Below are 22,864 nucleotides of genomic sequence, written 5' to 3' on the forward strand. Positions count from 1 at the left end.
AAAAAAAAAAAGGGTACTTTCGATGCGCTTTGTGAAATACAGCGTCTTTGAACGATAGAGAGTGAAAAAGAAAGAACTGAAAAGTGCGATGATATGCAAACGATGACGCTGAGAAGTAATAATATACTTGGGAGACCAGACAAAATCCTGCGCAATCTAGGAATCTAGCTGGTACATAAACGTCGTGCCAGCAGAGGTCCGAATTTGCAGTTGGCCGTTTTGCCTCTGTTATTTAGTGTGGCGAGGTTGGATAATATTCCCCATGCAGTCAGAGCAGAGCAAGGCTCAGAAGGCTCCAGCCGCTTTGCAGTTGACTCATCGTAGATGATTCAGAATGATGACGAATCAGGAGACGGCAACAGCCCGGTAAAAATGGCGCTAAGGGGGGGAACATTGGTTTTAGAAGGGGAAAAATTTTTTTTGGTCTTTGTGTACGATACGAAAATACTTTTGGCTGGCTGCTGACGAAGAATCAAGTCACGTGGGTTGTTCACTTGTCTCAGAAAAACACCAGAGACTTGCAGTGAATAAATGTGATTTAGGTTTTACTGAAGATCAATTTCTACAAATTAACCATTATCCAACTCGTAAATCTCAAGTTTTCTCGGGGTGATCCATTGTAATGCTGTTGGCATTCACCTACGTAGGTACCTGTGCCTCTAGGTAGTGAACTACGTTTAGGGGAGGGGCAGTTCATTGTGGAGCCCTATCGGCTTCAAATGTTCGTTTGGGTAGCAGTTACCGGCCAAAAGCTAGGTATCTACTAGGTAGTAATGCAGTTGGAGTACTACAGCTCAGTGCTGGGGGAGATTACCTTATATAATCGCATTGATTCTTGGCTTTGAGCGGGTTTGTTGTCTACACAATCTATCTCTCAGAACGAATCCCCAGGTGTAAGTTAGCTCAGTCCTTTGCTCGATGATCTGTACAACTGCGCGGCGGGCAAATGTGGTAACTTCGACGTGTTATACTACCGTGTTGCTAAAAGAGCTGCACTCAATGGATCATTGTGGGTCAGATGAAAGCGCACGGCCAGCGCCTAACTTAGTGCTTTGTACGAGTTGCCAGTATATCGTAAGCGGCTGGCACATTATCGTTTTGTCATGGTCGCTTGATCATAGACCTAGAGTATCCTCAAGCATATGGAATTATTTCTGAATGGGAGCCTGCCGGGACTATAGCCACGGGAAGGAGACATCATAATACCTACGAGATACCACAGAGAAGTGTAGGACGACCGGAGGGCTCAACAGTAAAGACTCCATCGTATGCTTTATGGAATGCAGCCATGTCCACAGGAATACCCGAGCCAAAAGCTATGCACCGAGGCGGATGTGTGCTGGAGTCTGGCAAAGAGGCTCGTCCGTACCCATTGCCGCGATATCTCAAAAAAAAAAGGTGACAAGTATAACAAGTGACAACAAGTTGTTCTGACCTAACAGTAGAGTAGTGTGAAAATCTCTCTCGGCCGGGCACACCGGATGAGGAGGTGCTTAGGAGCCATGTCCTTCAGAGAACCACCAGCCCTACGACACTGCTAAAGTGAGACAACCAGACAGCCCCGTTGGTATTGCACCAGCACATGCAACACTGATGCCCACAGACTTGCCCAACCGCCCCCCGAAATGCTCCGAGCTAAGCAATCATGCGATTATTGCCGCTTACTCTTTTGTCATGAGAAGCCCAGAAGCCAAGAGCATGCAGGCTATAGTAGGTATGGTTAGGCACAATGACTCTGATAAACGAATGACCCTGTGAGCTCCGAACTTGTAGCATAAGTGCAATATGCTGATGATGAATGGCCATGCGGAGCAGCCTCCTCTTTTTAGGTCATCAAAATCGGACTCCAATGTTGCCAGGGTCAAGTAGGTATAGGTCTATTTAGTCCTTGTGCCCTGGACGAACATTTCAGCCCCACGTCGAGCTTAAAGTGACTTAAGGTTTTAAGCTTTTCTAGAAATGCTTCCATCAGGACCAATCAGTCATGGGTTTCGATATACTAGGGCAGGCTCGCTTGTGGTATCCTCATTCTCAGCTTCCGTCACTATCTACCCGGGCGTCTCAAGGCTGATGACGTGCCGGAAAGATGCTGGCTCTGGAGTGTCACAAGGAATCTTACATTGCATTGCCCAGCTAGATTGCCAAGAATGCGGCATGCTGGCATTGTACGATCATTCAAACCCACCAGGCCACCTCAAGAACGAATCCGGTGAACAAGTCGAGAGACCGAGCGCCACACACAACAGATGGCTTCTCAACTATCGACTTGGTACCGCATGGTGATTTGTCCTGGAAGAAGACAAACAGGTTGTATCACGCAGTCAGCCTCGTATAATGCAAAGTACTCCGCAGCTCCTGCAAGCCCATTCATATTCCATGTAAGCCGCTTCAGTCCATATTGCTCAACGCCACTTATTGCAACACGGCTTCTCTCCACTGGATATCACGTACCACAATATGACATCAATCCTTTCCAAGCTCGGTAAGCTCATTTTGCTTCCACTTATGCTTAATTCGTCTATACTTGTATTCAAACCCACTTGCCAATACCAATCTAATTCTCCATTACATAACCAAGTAGGGTGTTTAGCAGAAATCGGCCGCAAGTACAAGACGCTTGGATTCTATATCTACTTGATCATGAGATGCAGAGATGTTTAACCTACTCTTTGTATCAGCCTCTATCATATCGCGGTCATACCCTTCTCGGGTCACTCATGACAGAAGCCGCTCATAGCATCAGGCTTCAGCTGTCCATGTGATGGTGTGCTTTTCCGTTCACTTAACCCTGTGACCATGGCATCCAAGTCCAGTGCTGCAGTCATCACGTGCCCAATAGCGTCTGTATCTATGCATCTCCAACTTCATGCAATATACGCAATAGTCGGGCTCATGGCTGCATTGTGCTGAACTCCACAACGCGGCTGAGAGAGCCAGAGCATCATCGTCATCATCCACTTGAAATGCTAGGATCACACACCCGGACTCCGTCCGAAATCTACCTACTTAGGCACTCACTCATGTCAAAGCTCTTCAACTTTACTTGATCCTAGCGGCCTGTTCATTTCCAAGCTAGCATCTTATTTGGGCATCTGGTATTCGTATCGACACTCAAGCTGGAGCCTATCTATCCTGCTCAAGCTCAGACAGATATGCCGCAAGCAAATAGTCTAAAGTGGCACGCGGGGTGGATTATCTATGGTATAGTCTGATATCCTTGTACTAAGAGGATACAACTTTGCATGGCGCACCTACGAGGGCTTCATGTGGGTTGCGCTCGGGCTGCCGCCGGCGTTGTTCCTCACTCCCCGGCGAGCCTCTTTGGGCTGTCCAATAAAGGTATGAAGAGAATGACTGAGTTATCCGGATCTAGGAAAAGAGTCATCTAGAAACTGGTCATCCGAATCTTGCTGACAAGCATCGGCTTATCGATGCTGCCCTCCAATGTAGCCCCATACCACTTTGTTCGTGTATAAAGAAGGGGCAGTGTGTCCTGTCACAAGATGATGTCTACAGTCTCAAAACATTCTGCTTACAGACGACTTTCAACAGCACAAGAATGATTTTGAACCATCATTGAAATAACTTTCACTGGATAATCTTTATAATCTTCAGAAAACCCAAGAAAACCCCCTTGTTGTTCTTTGGGAGGAAAGTAGGGCCCGTTACGATCAGGATATATGCACAACATGCTCGCTTTTCTCATTTTCAGCATATCGGTAAGTTCAAATTGGACAGTACTCTCTACAAAATTTCCCATGCTGAATTGAAAAGCAGTTGGTCTCAGCCCTCAGTGTTCCCAACACATTACCGCAAGGATGGAGCTATAGTGGCTGTTACACGTAAGATCAATATCCCGTCCGCAACCAACCTCAGCTTGACTGACACGTGCTTAGAGATGTTGGCCGTACGATCAATGCGGATTACACAGCAAGCAAACAAATGACAGCCCAGTCATGCATCTCGTACTGCTCGTCCAAGGGATATCCGTTTGCGGGCACAGAATACTATAACGAATGCTGTGAGCAGTCATTTGCATGATTCTTTTCTGGACACGCATCGCGGATATTGCTGACTTATTTTGCAGACTGCGGTACGAAACTGACAACTGGCGCGGCCAAGGTTGCAGACACCGATTGCAACACGGCTTGCTCTGGCGATAACACGCAACCCTGCGGCGGTGGCAATCGTCTTAGCCTCTTCAACAATTCGAATATTCAAGGACCACAGCCGAACACGGGGATTCAGAACTGGACACACATCGGCTGTTATACGTAAGATATAAATGGACGGCATCAAGTAGCTGTCTGCTAATGAGCTCGTTAGGGAGGGGCAAAATGGCCGAGCCCTGGGATACAAAGCAAATATCGCCGTCGACCAGGTCAGCGGTGCCAACTGCACAGCGGCTTGCAAGACAGCTGGCTTTATTCTCGCTGGGACGGAGTATTCGGGAGAGTGCTGTAAGCAGAGGAACGTTGTTCAAAACTGAAGCCTTACTAAAAGAATGCTAGACTGCGGCAACACCATCGCCAACAATGCCACCCTGGCTATAGACGGTTGCGTCATGCTCTGCAACGCCAACAAGACGGAAGTATGTGGTGGTGCAAACCGCTTGAATATTTACGACTTCAACATGACGTATCCGGTGACACTCAGCAGTAGCAGTAGCGGTTCATCCTCACCTCTCACCTCTACTGCCACTTCTTCTGCACTATCAAGCACGCTCACGACTGCAACCGCTGCTTCTACGACGTCAAGCACGAGCTTGGTTGCGGCTTTTTCGTCTAGCCAGACCCAAAACACGGAGACTGTACCTCAAATATCCAGCCAGACTCAGAATACAGGGAGTATACCTCAAGCGTCTAGCCAGACTCAGAACACAGGAAGTTTACCTCAAACGTCGGCAACGGTGGCCGGTACACTCAGCACGGATTCCTCGTCAACGTCGACATCAGACTCTACAGCCGTGCCATCTACCGAAACTCCGTCTAGTGTGGATACATTATCAATAGCTACCACAATTTCCACCGTCATCTCTTCAAGTCAGTCGCCATCTGGAGCATCCTCCTCATCAACGGCTACTTCAGCCTCAGTAGTTGTCAATCAAGCCCTAGCCACTACAGCTTCCACGTCTGCAGCTTCTGCAACGCCTACGGCGCCGAGCCAGCCAAAGACAATCAGCAATTACAACTTGTACGGATGTCAAACCGAAGCGACCAACGCCAGGGCGCTATCCGCGTTTAGCTATGTCAATGACACCATGACGCTGGAATCCTGCCAGGCGTTCTGCAGCGCCAAGGGCTCCACGTACTTTGGCACCGAATATGGACGTGAGTGCTACTGTGGAGAGAGCTTTGGGTCGGGTTCGGTCGCTGCGCCGGCGTCTGACTGCACGCAACTATGTGCCGGAAACAAATTTGAATACTGCGGCAACGGCAACCGCCTGTCAGTGTACGTCAAGAATGGTACAGTCATTGTCAGCAGCCTCAGCAGTGCAGGAGGCTCGACGACATCCACTGGAATTGCTTCAGGTACCAACACTCCGGCGGCGGCGACTGGTTTTCCCAAGGGCTGGACAAGCCAGGGTTGTTGGCAAGGTGAGTATATGCAGCATGTCGTGCGTCCGTGAAAGAATGAAGAGGCTGACATATTTCGACGCAATAGATGGACCAAATGGCCGGATCATGCCCACCTATCAAGACCCTGACAATAAGGCACTCACTCCCCAGTCTTGTGCTCAAACTTGTTTCAGCAAGGGCTACAATATCTCCGGGACAGAGTATTACTCACAGTGTTTTTGCAGCAATGCCATCTACAATGGGGGCAAAGCGTCAGCTGATCAAACAAAGTGCAATACGCCATGCTCAGGAGACAGCAAGTCCATGTGCGGCGGCGCTGGTTATTTGAGTATAGTGTCCAACGGGACTCCCCCAACCTTTCAACCCCCTGTCCCCCAGACAAGTGGCCTCAACAATAGCTGGACATACCAAGGATGCTTTCCCGACAACCTGAACAATAAGCGGACTCTTCCGTGGCAGCTCCTGTTTCCAGGCACATTGACTCCCTCTCAGTGTTTATACCAATGCAGTCAGTTTGGCTACATGGCTGCCGGTCTCGAGTATGGACAAGAATGCTATTGCGGCGATCCCGTTGACCTTGCCAATGCCGGCGCAACCAAGCAGCCCGAGACAGACTGCAATCTTGCCTGTGCTGGAAATGCTTCTGCCATCTGTGGCGGCGGTTCCCGTCTGTCAACGTACTTCTGGACCGGCAAACAACCGCTTTGGCAGTTCTCCTACCCGACTGGAAACAATGCGGGAATATATTCAAACCTAGTCGGCGGTGTCGTCACTCCTCTAATGACCATGCAGTCCATCACTGGAAAGGTTACTTTCCTTGAAAAAGGAGGCACCGGAGCAGCAAATAGTACAGGAGCGTACGAGCTCGACTTGACTTACGGAGACCGATGGAAGGCGTGGAGAGAAATGCACGTCAAGACTGACATTTTCTGTTCCGCCGGCCTGATACTCCCAGACAAGGCGGCCAGACAGCTCACGATCGGTGGTTGGTCTTTAGATTCAACCTACGGCGTCCGCCTATACTGGCCAGATGGATCCCCAGGCGTTAATGGCACCAATGACTGGGAGGAAGATGTCAATAATCTCAGACTTCAGAATGGTCGCTGGTATCCTTCCGCCATGGGCATGGCCAATGGGTCTATCCTCGTGATTGGCGGCGAAGAGGGCTCGAACGGAGCGGCTGTACCTACGCTGGAGATTCTCCCTGCTACGGGCGGAAAGCCTTTGACTATGGACTGGCTGGCTCGGACTGATCCAAACAATCTATACCCATTTGCCGCCGTGCTTCCCGGTGGTGGCATCTTTGTGGGTTACTGGAACGAAGCCCTCATCATGAACGAGAACACCTTTGCCACCACTAAACAACTGCCCAACATGCCCGGTGCAGTCAACGATCCAAAGGGCGGGCGCACATATCCCCTTGAAGGCACGGCTGTCCTCCTTCCACAATACGCACCCTACACTGACCCTCTGGGCATCCTCATGTGCGGCGGCTCAACGCCCGGAGCCGGCCTGGCCCTGGACAATTGCGTCTCCATCCAGCCGGAGGTGCCCAACGCCAGCTGGACACTCGAGCGCATGCCATCCAAACGCGTCATGACCTGCATGGCTCCGCTCCCCGACGGCACCTACCTCATCGCCAACGGCGCACGCCAGGGCGTCGCCGGCTTCGGCCTGGCCACGGACCCCAACCTCAACGCTGTGCTTTACGACCCCCGCAAGCCCGTCGGCGCTCGCATGTCTGTCATGGCCAACACCACGGTGGCGCGCCTGTACCACAGCGAAGCCATTACGCTGCTCGATGGCCGCGTGCTCATCACCGGCTCGGATCCCCAGGACGGCGTCCACCCCGAAGAGATGCGCGTCGAGGTGTTTACACCGCCTTACCTCCTCAGCGGTCTGCCGCGACCCAGCTTCACCGTTGCCAGCAAGGACTGGGCCTACGGAGCCGTGGTCTCCTTTGCGCTTGGCGCCGCCGCCAGAAACGGGGCCATTCGCGTCTCTCTCCTGGGTGCCGTGTCGAGCACGCACGGCAACTCGATGGGCGCCCGGACGCTCTTCCCGGCCGTGTCTTGTACGGGTACCTCATGCACTGTTACGGCGCCGCCGGGAGCCCACGTTGCGCCGCCCGGGTGGTATCAGATGTTTGTTCTTGATGGTGATGTCCCGGCTGTTGGTATCTATGTCCGGATTGGTGGTGATCCGGCCAAGATTGGGAATTGGCCACCAGGGAACTTTAAGCGTCCGGGTGTGTAAGTAGATGATTTGATTCCGAATTTTCTTCATGGAGGGAAGTGTCGCAGTTCTTACCCATTGGTTTATCTACCAATACCTAGGTAGATATAATGAGAGTCAACATAAGGATTGCGAATTATGCACGATGACAGATAGTACTTTCGTTACCCGGGCTTCCTGGGTAGACACTGCGACGTAGCTACCATGAAAGATGTCGGCAGATGCTATCTCTCACCTGATCTCTCGTCTCCCAATCCTTGGTACAATAGTTGAGATTTACGTCTGGGATACGGTTCGCTCGTGAAATTAGCTTCCTCCAAGTCCAGAACCATCGAAACAGATTGTCAAAGGAAAGCTCTCCGACTTTGGAATCGAAAGAACAGGTAACGCCTCCACAAAGTGACCGCGTGGAATCAATGAGCCTTGATGATCGCGTGCAAGCTTCTAGGGCTGACGGTGGCGTTGGGGAGCTGGCACGGCATCATGCTCAAGCAATGACAACTTCCAAAAACGGGCTGTTGTTCTATTTGTTGTACGGTTACTGGGAATGAATATCCCGTGGCTCTGGCGCTATTCTGTCATCCAACCAGTCGTGATCCTTCTTCTCAGCCTTTGTATAGAGGATCCTTCAGTCGGCGGTGTCACCAAGCCACTGCAGTCGTTTTCCGCATTTATGCTAGGTGTCGAGAGCCTCAAAATAAGAATCAATACCGTCGTTCCCGTTGACGCCTAATGAGACCTAATACTATACAATACCGGCAGCGCTAGAAGTCAAGGCTATCGACGCGACGTCTTGGCTGGCGCCAGTCGGATCGATAGACTAAGCTCACGCACAACGTTGCCAAGGCAGTGCTATAGTACTTCAAATGAAGTCTTTTAAGTTATACAAAACCAGGGCGAGCATCCTCGCGCTCTAGAGTCTGCACAGCCATCAATGTCAAGTTGCTTCCACTGTGCTCTCGATTTGGGACATGGAAAGGGCAGATTTGGAAATCCAGGACTCAAACTTTTAGTCACAGAGACTACTTGCCTCGCAGCGTTTCAGACGAGTTCTGCTGACTAGTTGAGGCGGTAAGTACTGTGTATACCGTAGGATAACTCAACCGCCCGTAGAGATGTATCTGGTGAGCCGCAATAATGCGGCCGTTTCACCCTTCAGAGAGTCAAGCCCAGATATGCAATCGTATTTTCTGATTGGCACATTATGTTCACGCGATCCTGCTAGGTGTAGTAGACCCGATATCCAGAGGGATTCGAGGGGACACGTGACCTCTCCGCTCCACCGTCGAGAAGACTATTGAATTTGGTTGGAGTTGTGATACGCTCGTGGGTGTGAAGAATAATCGAAGTCTAGCCCAAGTGGATAACCAGTATTGTACGAAGTATATAACTCGCTTTTGTTGATGGGTTTTGAAAACAGAGTGAGTATAGCAATGAGCATTTGGTGGTATGCAGTATATTGTTGTCGTGGTCGGCAAACCCTCCCAACTTTGCCGAGAGATGATCTGCACGATCTGAGCAACCGGGTTAGGTGGCAGAGGCGCTCCAGTAACGTTTTGTGCATGAATCTTTACGCTTGGTACGATGCGGCTGATCCACCCTGATGGGGAAAGATTGCCTCAACATGGTGGCCTCCCGACATGTTGATTTGTTTTGGGCTGGTGCTTAGTCTGTAGTTGATTTGTCGCGTAGTGTAGTGCAGGTAGATATGTTGTTGGTGGACGGGAATCCATTAAGGTTAGCAGCAGTTATGTCATGTTGACAGGAATGACATGTAGATACGACGGGCCTCTTTTTCAGCAAGCCCTAGTGTTGACCAAGCAAGTCAAGGTCTTATCTGGCTGGATTCGCAAGACTCGGGAGTGCGAAACAACCGACTTCGTGTTGGACGGCAACAACTGCGCCGCAGTGGATCTTTAGCAATGTTTAGATCGGGAAACTCAACCAGTCAGCGGGTCAAAAATAGCATTCTGGGCTTGGCGCCAGACCCGACTCGAGGAGATCGACACTATGGGCTCTTCTAGGCTAGGCGGTACGTCGTTGTAGGGGAACGGCCCTGCAGCAAAAAAAAGCCGTTTTTCTTTTCTTTCAAGGCTTTCAAGCTTTTTTGACCCGAGTGCAGCATGGAAACCTTGCAGTGAGTGAATGAATGAGTGTGTCCTTTTTACTTCTCGGGATCGCAAGTCGCTTGATGACGCATCTGCGTCAATGCCAGACGGACGGAAGGAGCTTGAGAGTAGTAGTATAAGCCAACAAAATCGACATGGAGGAACGCCCTGATACGCTTCCTTTCTGATGCGACTTTCGTGTGTATGTATCTGTGTTTTTCAGCCAAAGAAATAAGATATCTCGTGATCTGTATTGAGAATATCTGCAAGCAGAAAGAAAAATGGTCATGTCCTTCTTTATAGCAGCGGATGGATGACCAACGCCAGGAACCAAACTTTCTTTTTCTTTTTTGTCAATGCATTGATGTACTCCTGCTAACCTTCCTAATAACCCGCGTTTTGATGAATGGCGGACGGATTTATAGATTGAGGCGTCCACCTCCCCCGGCTTTACATCCCTTTTCTTTGGGCAAGCTTATTGTTTTAACCTTTGATAACGGGGCTCGAATGTGGCCGCTTTTGTGGGATAGGTGATTGCGCAAAGTCGTTTCAGTGTGGATGTCAAGTGGTCTTTTAGTGTGAGGGCTACTTATTAATGTCGGCAGCCATCAATGGATGATTGATGATGATTCAAGATTCCCCCAGGTCACGGCCGAGAGAGGATAGTCGAGACGAGCGAAAAATGTGCCGAGAATCAAATAAAGAAATACACGGGGAAAAAAAAAGGAAGCCTGAAGAAAAGTCTAGACCTGGTGCTTCCGTTCGGTTTAGTTGGTCGCAAAAAGGGAGACGTCTTCAGTCTGATTCGTCTCGCTGCTCGCAGCACAGCATGGGCTTGCATTGGCTGCTACTGCAGGTGGTCAAGTAGTGGGTGGGGACGGCGGCGAGCCCCCCCAACTGGGGTTCATTTAGTTGGGCCAAATGGTGGCCGCCTGTCGGTTTTGGGAAACAAATCGGGGATCCCTGCTGAAAACCTTCGTCATCTCTCGTGTCCTGACCCAAGCCAAGACCCAGTATCCAAATATCCTTCCTGCGGTCCCTGCCCCAAGTAAGATCGAAAATATTCCTTTTTCCCACTACCTACCTTGTACCTAGAGAGCATACCGAGAGAATCAAGTCGTCGAATCTCCCTTCGTTCACCCGTTCGCTCGTTTGCTCAACCTCTTCTCTCGTTTGGTTCTTGGGACTGCCATAGTGTTACGTCCAAAAAATCCAAAATCTGCATCGATCCGTTTTGTGCTATTCCCTACGGCATACTGGGGAGCACGGATAGTCGCATCGAACTCCCCGGCCCTCAGTCCCATTGCTTGGACTGCTCGTGCTTCCAACGACCCGCTCCCATTCCTCTCAGTACCATCTCCATTACATTCGTTCACCCTGGGCGCGCCCCTGAGCGCAACGAAACCTCCGGCTCGGCATCCTGTCAAGCTTTGAAGCGCCCGCCTCGGGCTTCAAGATTGTTCAATACGCACACTTCTTGCCGGCCCGAACGCCGTCCTAACTGACACTCGGCTCCGAGGTCCCCACGTTGCCGCCACTTTCGTCGCTCTTTGTTTGCATTCGTTCAGGGAAAAGTCTTTGCCCATTTCAACTACGAGCCCTTGTTCGAATCGGCCAGTACCGTCAATACCATTGGTCTCGACGACAACCACGACTCTTTGACGACACCGGCATTCATGTTCATCCACTAGATTGACGTGCTTTTCCAAAATCGAGACGAGCTTCCTGCTGTGTAGCAGTTACGGCCCGGCCCCGTTCCAAGAGTACCGAAAATGCCGTCATCATGGAGCGCCCTGAGATCTCTGGTCTCTCGAGATAGTTCGGCCGAAGAATTGTTGAGTCTGCTCAACGATCCCTTCAAGCAAGAGGTAGATGCCCAGCACATCCTTTGAATTCCCATGAATGAAAGCTAACGGACCGCGTGTGTAGCTTGGCGATGGTGCCATCTGGTCTGCCTTGGGTTCGTCAGTCGGCATCACGTTTGGAATGGCCATTCTTTTCTCCTTCGTACGCCCTTACAACACCGTCGTATACGCGCCCAAATTGAAACACTCCGACGAGAAACATGCCCCTCCACCGATCGGCAAAGGCATTTTCGCCTGGGTAAAACCGTTATGGTCAACAAATGAGAAGGATGTCATCGCCCATGCTGGTTTGGATGCTGCCGTCTTCCTTCGTTTCACGAGAATGTGCCGCAACATATTCCTCGTTTTGGCCGTCCTTGGTTGCGCCATTATTATACCAGTCAATTGGACCAAGAATTCCGGCAAGTCTGAGCAGAAATGGTTCAAGCGGATCACACCGCTTGAAGTATGGGGATCAAATAACTGGGTACAAGTCGTCTTTGCATATCTTGCCGTTTTCGTCATCTGCGGTTTCTTGTGGTGGAACTACAAAAAGGTGGTTGTCCTGCGTCGCGGCTATTTTGACAGCGAGGAATATCAGTACAGCCTGCACGCCCGAACTCTAATGGTGAGTAGAGACCTGTTGAATGCTCATGGAGCAAGTGACTGCCGAGGATAACCTTACTGACGTCTGCAGCTCAACGATATCCCTAAAAACCTGGCATCTGATGAGGGAATCGCAAGAATGATTGACGAAATCATTCCCCAATCGTCATTCGCCAGAACTGCCATCGCCCGCAATGTCAAGGTACTTCCCGAACTTATTGCGCAGCATGATCGCACTGTGAGGAAACTTGAAGTGGTTTTGGCGAAATACCTCAAGGATCCTCATAATCTCCCAGCGGCGCGTCCACTATGCAAACCGTCCAAAAAGGATCCCTCCTTTAGCACCTATCCCAAGGGTCAAAAGGTCGATGCGATTGAGTACCTTACACAACGCATCAGAGACCTTGAAGTTGAAATCAAGGAGGTGCGAAGCACTTTGGACAAACGAAACACCCTGCCTTATGGATTCGCCAGTTACGACGATATTGCGGAAGCCCATTGTATTGCTCATGCTCTGCGCAAGAGAAAGCCAAAGGGCACATCTGTTGCTCTCGCTCCAAGGCCCAACGACATCATCTGGGACAACATGCCCATGAGCCCATCTGCCAGGAGTTGGAACAGGATTTGGAATAATATTTGGGTTGCTGTTCTCACCATCATCTGGATTGTCCCGAACGCCATGATTGCCATTTTTCTGGTCAACTTGAACAACCTTGGCCTCGTCTGGAAAGATTTCCAGACGACTTTGGCTGCTGACACTACATTTTGGTCTATTGTTCAGGGTATCTTGTCGCCAGCCGTCACATCGTTGGTCTTTCTCGTACTTCCCATCATCTTTCGACGACTTTCTATTCGAGCTGGAGACAGAACCAAGACCGGTCGCGAGAGGCACGTGCTGGCCAAACTTTACTCATTCTTCGTGTTTAACAACTTGGTCGTCTTCTCCATTTTCAGTACTATTTGGTCTTTTGTTACCGCCGTCATTGCTGATACGCAGAAGGATCCAGACGTGTGGAAGGCAATATTGAAAGTAGATCCCGCAACGACTCTCTTCATCGCCTTGTGCAATATTTCTCCTTTCTGGGTGACTTACCTGCTGCAGCGTCAACTAGGTGTTGCCACCGATCTGGCGCAACTGTGGAAGCTGACTTGGAGTTTCTTCCAACGCAAAATGGGCAGCCCAACTCCGAGAGAGCTCATTGAGCTCACAGCGCCCCCGCCGTTCGAATATGCCATGTACTACAACTACTTCCTCTACTACTCGACAATTGCGCTCTGTTATGGTGGTCTGCAACCATTGGTGCTACCTGCGGCTGCTTTGTACTTTGCCGTCGACGTCTGTCTAAGGAAATACCTCTTGCTCTACATCTTCGTCACGAAAACAGAGTCTGGCGGCATGTTTTGGCGAGTCCTCTTCAATCGGTTCATCTTCGCGACGGTTCTCTCGACACTTGTCGTCTTCCTTACTTGTTGGGTCCGCGGTGAGGGCACTCATACCCAGGCCTTTGCCGTGATCCCTCTGCCATTCTTGGTAATTGCGTTCAAGATTTATTGTTCAAGGGCATTTGATAATAAGATTCATTATTATGCCACTCGCAACGTAGTACGGAACCCCGAGCATGGAAACCCCAAGGATCCTCTTCGATCGGATCGCCTTGCAACTCGATTTGGCCACCCGGCCTTGTACAAGCCGCTCATCACCCCGATGGTGCACTCCAAGGCTCAAAATGTCCTTCCGTCCATCTACAGAGGTCGCATCTCGGATGGTAGAGAGGCCTACTCTGGAGACACCATGTCGACCTCGGGATACAGTGACGCATATATTCTTAATCCAATGGACAAATCGGGCAAGGCCGCCAAGTCGTCCATGCCCGGCTTTGAGCTTGTCCCTGAAGGGAGGTTGGATTTTGAGTACTACAAAAACAGACCGGAATTTGCATCCGAGCACGGCGGTGGGGAGATTTATGGTCGCCATGCCGACTTGATTCGTCCCGGGACGCCAGGAAGCATGTGGAATGATAGCGAACCACCTTCGAGACCTGGCAGCCCCGGTCTTCCTCCCGTGCCAAGGACCGCTAGTCCCGGACCTGGCCGCACATACTCACCTCTGGCTGGCAACGCCAGCCCCAAGGCGACTCTGCCCGAACCGGGCCGCTCAAGGAGTCCGTTGTACGCAATGGACGACGAGAGTGGATTGAACCTGGTGAACAATGCAGCGGCGATGCCCATGACTACCCCTCACCGGGAACCCAGCATGGAACATCCTGCTCTGCGAGCTCCCGGAGGCGCAGGCATGTTGGGTGGTGGTCCCCGAGGATATGGCAACCTGCCTCAAGAGGAGGATATGACTCCTGAACATGATCCAATGGCATACGACTACTTTCGTAGTACCAGAACGAGAAGATCATAAAAGGACGTCCGCACATAGATGAGACATTGGTTTGGATTCGAAAAAGAAGACGAGGGATGCACCTCGTATATGAAGAAGATGTTCATTTCGGCAAGCATTGGTTCGGCGTTTCTGGCTCGGATGGCGCCTAGGAATAAGGCAGCCTTTATGAAATGATATGGGAAATCAAATATGGCATTAGAAGGGTGTTTCAGCACACCAAACGTCTCATAGACTTACGAGAAAGCGTGCATCAAGCTGGCTAGACACAGCCGATAGATGGTCATCGATTCAGTATTTACCGAGTTCTAATGCGCCTGGAGCAAGGCTGGCAATGCTCTGGATGTTTATAGTTAAGTTCTGATACATATGAGAAATATGTGGAAATTTACATACCCGTATGCATGTTGTGAATCAGTACTGGCCACGCGAGCGTCTTGCAGTCGACATGTAGTCCGAAAGAATGATGCTCATCTATCCATGATCTCACGCGGACGACAATATGAATCACGGCGAGATGTATCCTCACCAAGGCGTTTTCTATTTAAGCCGGCTTTCACGCAGCAGCCTCTTTTCTTTCCTGCGCCTGAAACAGATTTACATTCCTTACGTCCTCACATCTAGCTTTTTATTGATATTCCCGACACACGGTCTTTGGTATTACCAATATCAACTGACAATGGACTCTGGGGGCAACCAGAACCCAAACGATACCCGCTTACAGCAGCGGCAGATGAACCGGTGGATGCGCTCATTCCATCATGATTGGCTCCGCAATCATGACGCTACTACAGCGAGCCGTAGTGGAAGCAACAATGGTAGCGGGAGCGATAGTAGTAGCAACTGCAGCTGCAGCAGCTGCTCGTCCTGTTCGTGTTCGTGTTCGACGAGCAGCTACGACAGCGACGACGATGATTATCACTCCAACAACAACAACAACTACTGGAGTGCTTATTTGTTAATGGATCCGTCCTGGTTCGCGTTGATGGATCCCTTGCCGTGGATGTCCATGATGATGCCGCCGCCGCTGGTGCCGCCGGTCATGATGGGTGCTGGGTCGAGGCCCAGCTACAGCAGACGAAGAAGACGAGGCAGAAATTTGAACCAAGGTCCGGATCAAAGTCAAAACCAGGCTCAAGACCAAAACCAGGCTCAAGACCAAAACCAGGCTCAAGACCAAAACCAGGCTCAAGACCAAAACCAGGCTCAAGACCAAAACCAAAACCAGGACCAGAGCAGCAAGAGTGTGTAACAGATTGGTTGAAGCGGCGTTGGGGGCTCAAATAGCCTGGCATCAATCTTCCATGTGCTCACACGACCAAGAGTTGTTTGCTTTGGTATGTTTTGTAATTGTGGTCGACTCTATACAGCCATTATTGCTTCTTATTGTGCTTTGCTCGACCAAGTCCATGAGATTTTAAGAGAAGCTTCAGTCACTACACGTTCTCCAGCGCAACAAAGCAAAACTATAGAAGATAATTATTGAGAGAAAGATGAACAGAGTCAAATATTTCGCTCGAGGCTTTCGTGGTACAACTAGAGAAAGTAGGAATGCTAAATGTGTAGTATAGTAGAAATGCACGCAAGTATGTATTAAACATTGCCTATTCTACTATTGTGGTGGGCCCCATTTCCAGGCTTGAGCTCCATGCTTGGCCGGTCATGAAAGGTCCCAGTACGGAATAGATGCCCCTTTTGGGGTTGCGGAAGCTCGCGGTTGGATATACCCCGTAAAAGATCGACACTTGTCTTTCTGAAACGTATGCCAAGACCAGCGATCCGGGGCAGGCTGCCGACGTACTTGGGCAGTATACTGAGCCGCATCGGGGGACAAACCCTGGTTTGAATCTCTCCCTCCGTTCGCTTTGGCCCCCGGTCTTTGCGGCTTGGCATCTGGCTGGGATTGAAGGACTTTATTTCGGCCGCGCGCTCCGTAAACCTTTGGTGGGCACGTCGAGGTCGTCGGCTGGCTAACGAGACCTGGGGTTGGAGGGCGGCCCGGCTACCGAAGGAGAGCTCCATCGTTTGCCCAAACAAACCTCGACGGTTTTGCATCACCGGATCCTCCATCGCCATCCCTCTGCCTTGCGCGCGTGCTCGGCTCTCGAGGGATCAAGATCCGTCCCTTGCCCCCAAAATGCAGGAGAAGTCTATCAGAGAGCAGCGGTACCTGAACGCAGGAACGCCTCCCGAGATTTGAGCCATGCCATGTCAGGTCATGGACGCATAGTCACGGAACATGTTTCCTGTTCCCTCCTTGGAGATCAGATGAGCATTTTTCTTTGTAATCTCGGAAGCAGAAACTTTAATGTTTAATCCGGGAAAGGCCATCGTATCCCTCGTTGGTTGGGACATCGCCACCAAGAACAAGAACCTCCTATAAAGGCGGCTTATCCCAAGGTGCAAGATGATATGGATGTGGGATAACACAAGCCAGTCATTCTTCTATTTCTGTATCACCCAAAGACATTCATTTGTAAAGCAACGGGCACAGAAAATCAAAATAAAAAAAAATCATGAAGTCGACATTCACTTCTCTCTTGGCACTGGCTGCCGCGGCTACCGCCTTGCCTTCTCAAAATGGGAAGCGTGCTGCTTGCTCTTCGGCCGTCAGTCTAGATGCCAGCACCAACGTCTGGTCGTCTTATACTCTGCACCCCAACTCATTCTACAGAGCCGAAGTTGAGGCCGCAGCTGCCAACATCAGCAACAGCACCCTGGCAGCCAAGGCTCTCAAGGTTGCCGACGTTGGTTCTTTCTTGTGGCTGTAAGTTTTGCTGCGACAGGTGCTGGGAACTGAGTCAACATTTGGGGGGTTTATTTGGGCTGACTTGACGATACCCAACAGGGACACCATTGCCAACATTGACAAGCTCACCACCGAGCTCGCCAACGGTGTTCCGTGCGAGAACATCTTCGGTCTGGTCATCTACGACCTTCCTGGCCGTGACTGTGCTGCCAAGGCATCCAACGGTGAGCTGGCAGCCGGCGACATCTCCACTTACAAGACCCAGTACATTGACCGTGAGTATTTCCTCTAATTCTTGGTAGTCAACCAAGTCCCTTGAGTCTCTGATACTGAACATCCACCTCAGCCATTGTCACCATCCTCAAGGCCAACCCCAACACGGCCTTTGCTCTGATCATTGAGCCCGACTCCCTGCCCAACCTGGTGACCAACGCCGACCTCGCCACCTGCCAGGCCTCGGCCTCGGGCTACCGCGAGGGTGTTGCCTACGCCCTGGCGCAGCTGAACCTGGACAATGTCGTCATGTACATTGACGCCGGCCACGGCGGCTGGCTCGGTTGGGACGCCAACCTCACCCCCGGTGCCGAGGAGCTCGCGAGCGCCTACACCAGCGCCGGATCTCCAAGCCAGGTCCGTGGTTTCTCGACCAACGTCGCTGGTTGGAACTCCTGGTGAGTCTTGTTGTGCCTGATTAGTCCTTTTCGAAAAAAAAAAAAGAAAAAAGCCGATACACTTACTAAACTCAACCCTGTCTAGGGATGCTGAGCCCGGTGAGTTCTCCGGCACCAGTGATGCCCAGTACAACAAGGCCCAGAACGAGGAGAAGTACGTGACGCTGTTTGGTGCCGCGCTCTCCACCGCCGGCATGCCGAACCACGCCATTGTCGATACTGGACGGTAAGTTTTCTCCTTCCTTCCCCCCTGCTCCAACTCGTGTGAAAACATGCAGCTGAACATTGCATCTCCTTCTTTACAGAAACGGCGTCATTGGCCTCCGCGACGCCTGGGGTGACTGGTGCAACGTCAACGGCGCCGGATTTGGCGTGCGGCCCACGGCATCGACGGGTCTCGAGCTCGCCGACGCCTTTGTCTGGGGCAAGCCCGGCGGCGAGTCGGACGGCACCAGCGACACGTCGGCCACGCGCTACGATTCCTTCTGTGGCTTGGCCGACGCCTTCAAGCCCTCGCCCGAGGCCGGTACTTGGAACCAGGCCTACTTTGAGATGCTTCTCGAGAACGCCGTCCCGTCCTTTTAAAGAGCATGAAATAATTGTTGGGTCAGAGGGCTGATGGAGGAGGGAGGCAAAAAAGAACTCCGAGTGAGATGTACATAAGATTGCCCATCAGATACATGGCTCCTTCGTTCTTGTATATACTTTATTCCAACCACATATAAAAAAGCTTGACTTCGCTATTGCAGTTTCATTTTTGTCCATGATGAAACTTGATCTTCACTTTGCCAAACGTTCGCAAGGAATGGGATGGGATAGATGAAAAGCAAAAAACATGTGTATGCAATATGCAGCTCTGTTCCATATCATGTGTTCCAACGACTCCGTAGTCAAATGCCACCAGTATGCCTGTCTTGTATGCCGTGCTTGTCTAACGCGACCCAATGTTTGTGAATATGCAAAACGCCCCTTTCCATGCAGTCGTATCTTTCTTCATCAGTCGTAACCATTACAATGTGTTCACCGCTCTTCCTTCAGGCGGTATTTTTGACTTGTCATGCTCGAATATCTCCCCCGACACCCGTCAAAAATGGGCAAGGTACGGCCTGCCTCAAATGAGATCATCAAAATCGTCGTCCCAACCAAGTCTCTCGTACAAGGACATAGTCCGTGTTGTCGATGGCTTATCTAGTTGCAATTTAGGAGCTGATGTGACAGCAACGTCACTGGCCACACCTCGGCTTTTAGCAGGAGTGACAGTCACAAATCCCTCCAGGGAACCCGTCTGTCCAAGTCGTGGCCTTTTGACTGGTGTTTCAGCGAGTCTATCCCCTGGCGAAGAAGGCATGCCTATGCCGCTATCGCGATGCTTCAAATAGCTGCTAGGAGCAGGTGGATACTTGCGGGACGCAATAGGAGAAGATGCAAGGACCAGACCCTCATCTGGTTCGGGCGCGGAGAGAAAACTCCGTTTGATAGTCGGGCGTTTGAGCGGCGTTGCGTCTATGAGATCTGCCGGTGCCCTAGGGGGCGGCAGTGCTGGCGACGATGCTTCCACCAAGACCTGATCATTGTTTCGCTTCTTTGTCGTCGAAGACGGTATCCGTCGAGAACTCGATGAAACAAGCTGGTCAACTTCCACCGACTCATGTAGTTTTGCGGATGTGGTTTGGGACCAATCATCCCGTGCGAGTGCATTCCGGAAGCGTGGTCCAGCTGGTGTAGCCTTGACTATGTTGTGGATGCCGCCATGTTCTGTCGGTTTCCTGGATTTCCGCAACTGTGACAGACTCGTGCTTGCTTTCCTCTCCTCAGCCTCAGCCATAGCTTTCCCAACAACAACTTCTCTGTTCGGTTTTCTCAAACTCGAAATCGCAGCTTTCAATTCGGCATCGATCTCGGCTTGCTTCTTGGCCTTCTCCTCCGGGTTTGGGCGCCTACTGGCCGCTGCCGACGAGCCGGAAGCCTGAGACCGACTGGCGCTCATATCTTGCGAGTCCCTCCTGGCTGGTAGACTGGCCAATGAAACCGTGTCACTGGATTCTCGCTTCAACATGGGCACAGGTGTTGTAGCAGACCGCATCAACGCAATCATACTACCTGGTCCGCGCGACATACTGCGGCGGTTGCGTTCCGATTCTTTAGACAGGACACGATCCAGCGTGCGAGTAGTCTTTGTTGTCGTTGGGCGTTTAGTCACTGTGCCTGGTTTCGCTTTGGGTTTGGCTATATCCTCGGCCCTTTTGGGCTTCGGTTTGGGGGGAGATGGCATGAGTGGTCCGCCTAATTTTCGATTGAGGGAGTCACAATGCTCCGGCAGACGAGCGGAAAAGCTGTAGCACGAGGTCAGTCAGTCTGAACTGCGGAAATTGGTCGAAAGATCATCATAAATTCCTCGACTTACAATGGCACAATGATCTCAATGCAGAAATCCTTCAGGGGGTCCGTGTGTGATCCTGGGTTCTGTGCTGCATTCGGTCCACCAGACTGGGATTCATCCATGACCTTGATCTCGTCAAGTGACGTAGACTGCCATATGCTGAGACGATCGGCATGGACATCCAAAAGGATGGGAAAGTTATGTTTGTTCCGCTTCTTTGGAATCGAGTCCTTGAACGAGTCGGAGAAAGAGGCCTCTGTAGCTAGACTGTGGAGTTGCGAATCTTCATTCGCAGCAACGCGCATAGGTTCTAGCGCCAAGATTTCTAGGATTAGAATCATCTGCAATTGCGTCTCTCTTGATCGAAGGCGCGAGATCTGCAGCTTTGTCTCTTGCGGTACCTCCTGCGGGCTCGAATCGTCGTCCCTCTGCTGCGGTTTACGAGCATCCCACCATCTCCGTACATTATCGTCCTCATTCGGGTACAAAATGTCTTTTCCCAGCTTCATCTTCTTGGACTTTCGTTTCTTGGTTTTGGATCCTTGCTCGTCTTCCGAGTCTGGGATGTGGGTCTTCATTTGAGTAAGAATACCGGGAATTGTTTCCCGGTATTTCTTATCAATTTGGATTGTAGTTAGGATAAGACTTTTGAGAAAGTCAATGAGCTCGTTCATGTCCAGGTTAGAGTCACTGTCTGGACGAAAAGCTGCTCGTGCTCGGGACAATGGACCTTTTGCGAAATATGCTAACGACCCCTACAAAAGCATTAGTTCGTCCCAAGGAACATTAGATAGAGCAGTGCTCACCATGGAATGATATAGTGCCTCGAAATACTGGAGACGAATGTTTTCAAAAATGCTTTGCGCAGTTTGTACTGCTGGACCATCGTCCGGTGCTGACGAGGTTGGTGGATTATTGCTCTGCTCCGGTACTCCTGTATCAGCCAAACTTTGCAGACCCCCGGAAGATGCAGCAGTCTGGGCGGCGGGCTCTGCCTTGGGCAAGGCTGATTCATGGATGACATTCAGTGACTGTGGTGGTAATGAAACAGAGAGTGACCTTGAGGGTCTCTTCACGAGTGACTGAATGGCCTCCATCGCTAGCCTTCGTTTCTCGTTCTCGTGATGTAGCTGAGGAGTTGTTGATGCCTCAGGACGAGATGTGCCCACGGGGATGGATCGGGATTTTAGGAGTTTCGCATAAGCGACCGTTGCATGAGCGCTTAGCTTCTCGAGATCAACCCAGTTGCCCAGCTGGCACAGAGAGTAAAGGCCGCCATCTTGACGCTCTAATACGTATGCCGTCTTATTCGTCTCCATGCGAGCGATGAGTACTACGGGGCGGCTCCCGAGGCGGCTCTCAAGATCCAAGATCTTGATAGTAGATTCATATTGATGTGCGTGCTCGAAGTCCCCACAAGGTGCTGCAAGGTCTAGGCACGAGAGAGACAAGTGCTCGCGTGGTAAAAGCATCAACGGCTGCAGACTGCGGGGCTTGGTAGAGAGCTTCGACGGATGTGGCTGTATATATATTCAGTTCCATAGCTCATTCCGAGACGGTGATGTGTGACATACTCTGACAATAATGGATGGTTTGAGCAAATCTTCCATCGCATAAGCATCGTGACTGCGCTTTCTGCTTTGGCCGTTGGGGGAAGAGCCATTGTCGTGATGGTCGAGGGGGCGTCGGTCCGGCGAGGAGAGTACTACTTCTTCCTTGGCCTCCGATATTTGACGCGACGCGTCTGGGGCGCGGACCGTGGGGGACATGCGGAAATCAACGCCGAAACCTTGCCTGTATCATTGCAGATAACTCATACTATAGAATACAGGAAGGTAAGGGCAATCATCAAATAGTCATGCAGGCGAGGAACGTTTTAACAACTGTAAAAAAAGAAAACTTTTTGAAGTTCACTGGAGGCTGGTACAATGGTAATTAGAATTGAGTGCATGCAAGGCAAGGTACCGCGTCCCACCCCTAAAAATGTATTTCGCTTCCTTCCAATGGCGTCACGCGTCTTCGCGGACCCTGTCCAGGGTTGCTACTACATAGTTGGTGGTAATACATAACATTTAAAGAAAAGAGAATTATGCAAAACCCAGCCCGCCAATTTCACCCACAGGTTAACGTACAACACAGCCATGTCTGCGAAGTGCGCTTTTTCTATCTACTTTGCCTGCAAATACGTCTCGTTTGGGAAGTGCTTGACAATGCCATGTGTAGTATTACTCCGGCCTTGAACTATGGGGATCCGGAAAAAAAAAAAAAAAAAAGTCTTTCGACAATACAAGTAATTCTAGGTT

General features: G+C 50.8%; 4 protein-coding genes across 4 annotated transcripts; 3 read left to right on the top strand and 1 right to left on the bottom strand.

The window, feature by feature from the left end:
• Positions 1-3,689: 3,689 nt before the first annotated feature.
• PFICI_01470 (uncharacterized protein) lies at positions 3,690-7,835 on the top strand (the record flags this gene model as incomplete). Its single annotated transcript, XM_007830051.1, has 7 exons — positions 3,690-3,719; positions 3,778-3,842; positions 3,897-4,021; positions 4,088-4,274; positions 4,327-4,460; positions 4,512-5,597; positions 5,665-7,835. The coding sequence occupies 7 exons, from the start codon at positions 3,690-3,692 to the stop codon at positions 7,833-7,835; spliced, it is 3,798 nt and encodes a 1,265-aa protein (XP_007828242.1).
• A 3,859-nt stretch (positions 7,836-11,694) lies between these two features.
• Positions 11,695-14,782, top strand: PFICI_01471 (uncharacterized protein; the record flags this gene model as incomplete). The annotated part of the gene is made up of 3 exons (XM_007830052.1): positions 11,695-11,790; positions 11,852-12,394; positions 12,464-14,782. 3 exons carry the CDS (start codon positions 11,695-11,697, stop codon positions 14,780-14,782), a joined length of 2,958 nt encoding a protein of 985 aa, XP_007828243.1.
• A 2,495-nt stretch (positions 14,783-17,277) lies between these two features.
• PFICI_01472 (uncharacterized protein) lies at positions 17,278-18,766 on the top strand (the record flags this gene model as incomplete). Its single annotated transcript, XM_007830053.1, has 5 exons — positions 17,278-17,528; positions 17,610-17,785; positions 17,857-18,181; positions 18,267-18,407; positions 18,487-18,766. The coding sequence occupies 5 exons, from the start codon at positions 17,278-17,280 to the stop codon at positions 18,764-18,766; spliced, it is 1,173 nt and encodes a 390-aa protein (XP_007828244.1).
• Positions 18,767-19,292: 526 nt separating this feature from the next.
• PFICI_01473 (uncharacterized protein) lies at positions 19,293-22,330 on the bottom strand (the record flags this gene model as incomplete). The annotated part of the gene is made up of 4 exons (XM_007830054.1): positions 19,293-20,514; positions 20,586-21,316; positions 21,368-22,081; positions 22,136-22,330. The coding sequence occupies 4 exons, from the start codon at positions 22,328-22,330 to the stop codon at positions 19,293-19,295; spliced, it is 2,862 nt and encodes a 953-aa protein (XP_007828245.1).
• Between the last annotated feature and the right edge of the window lie 534 nt (positions 22,331-22,864).

The sequence above is a fragment of the Pestalotiopsis fici genome (genome assembly GCF_000516985.1).
Source record: "Pestalotiopsis fici W106-1 unplaced genomic scaffold PFICI_Scf_1, whole genome shotgun sequence".
NCBI lineage: Eukaryota > Fungi > Ascomycota > Sordariomycetes > Amphisphaeriales > Sporocadaceae > Pestalotiopsis > Pestalotiopsis fici.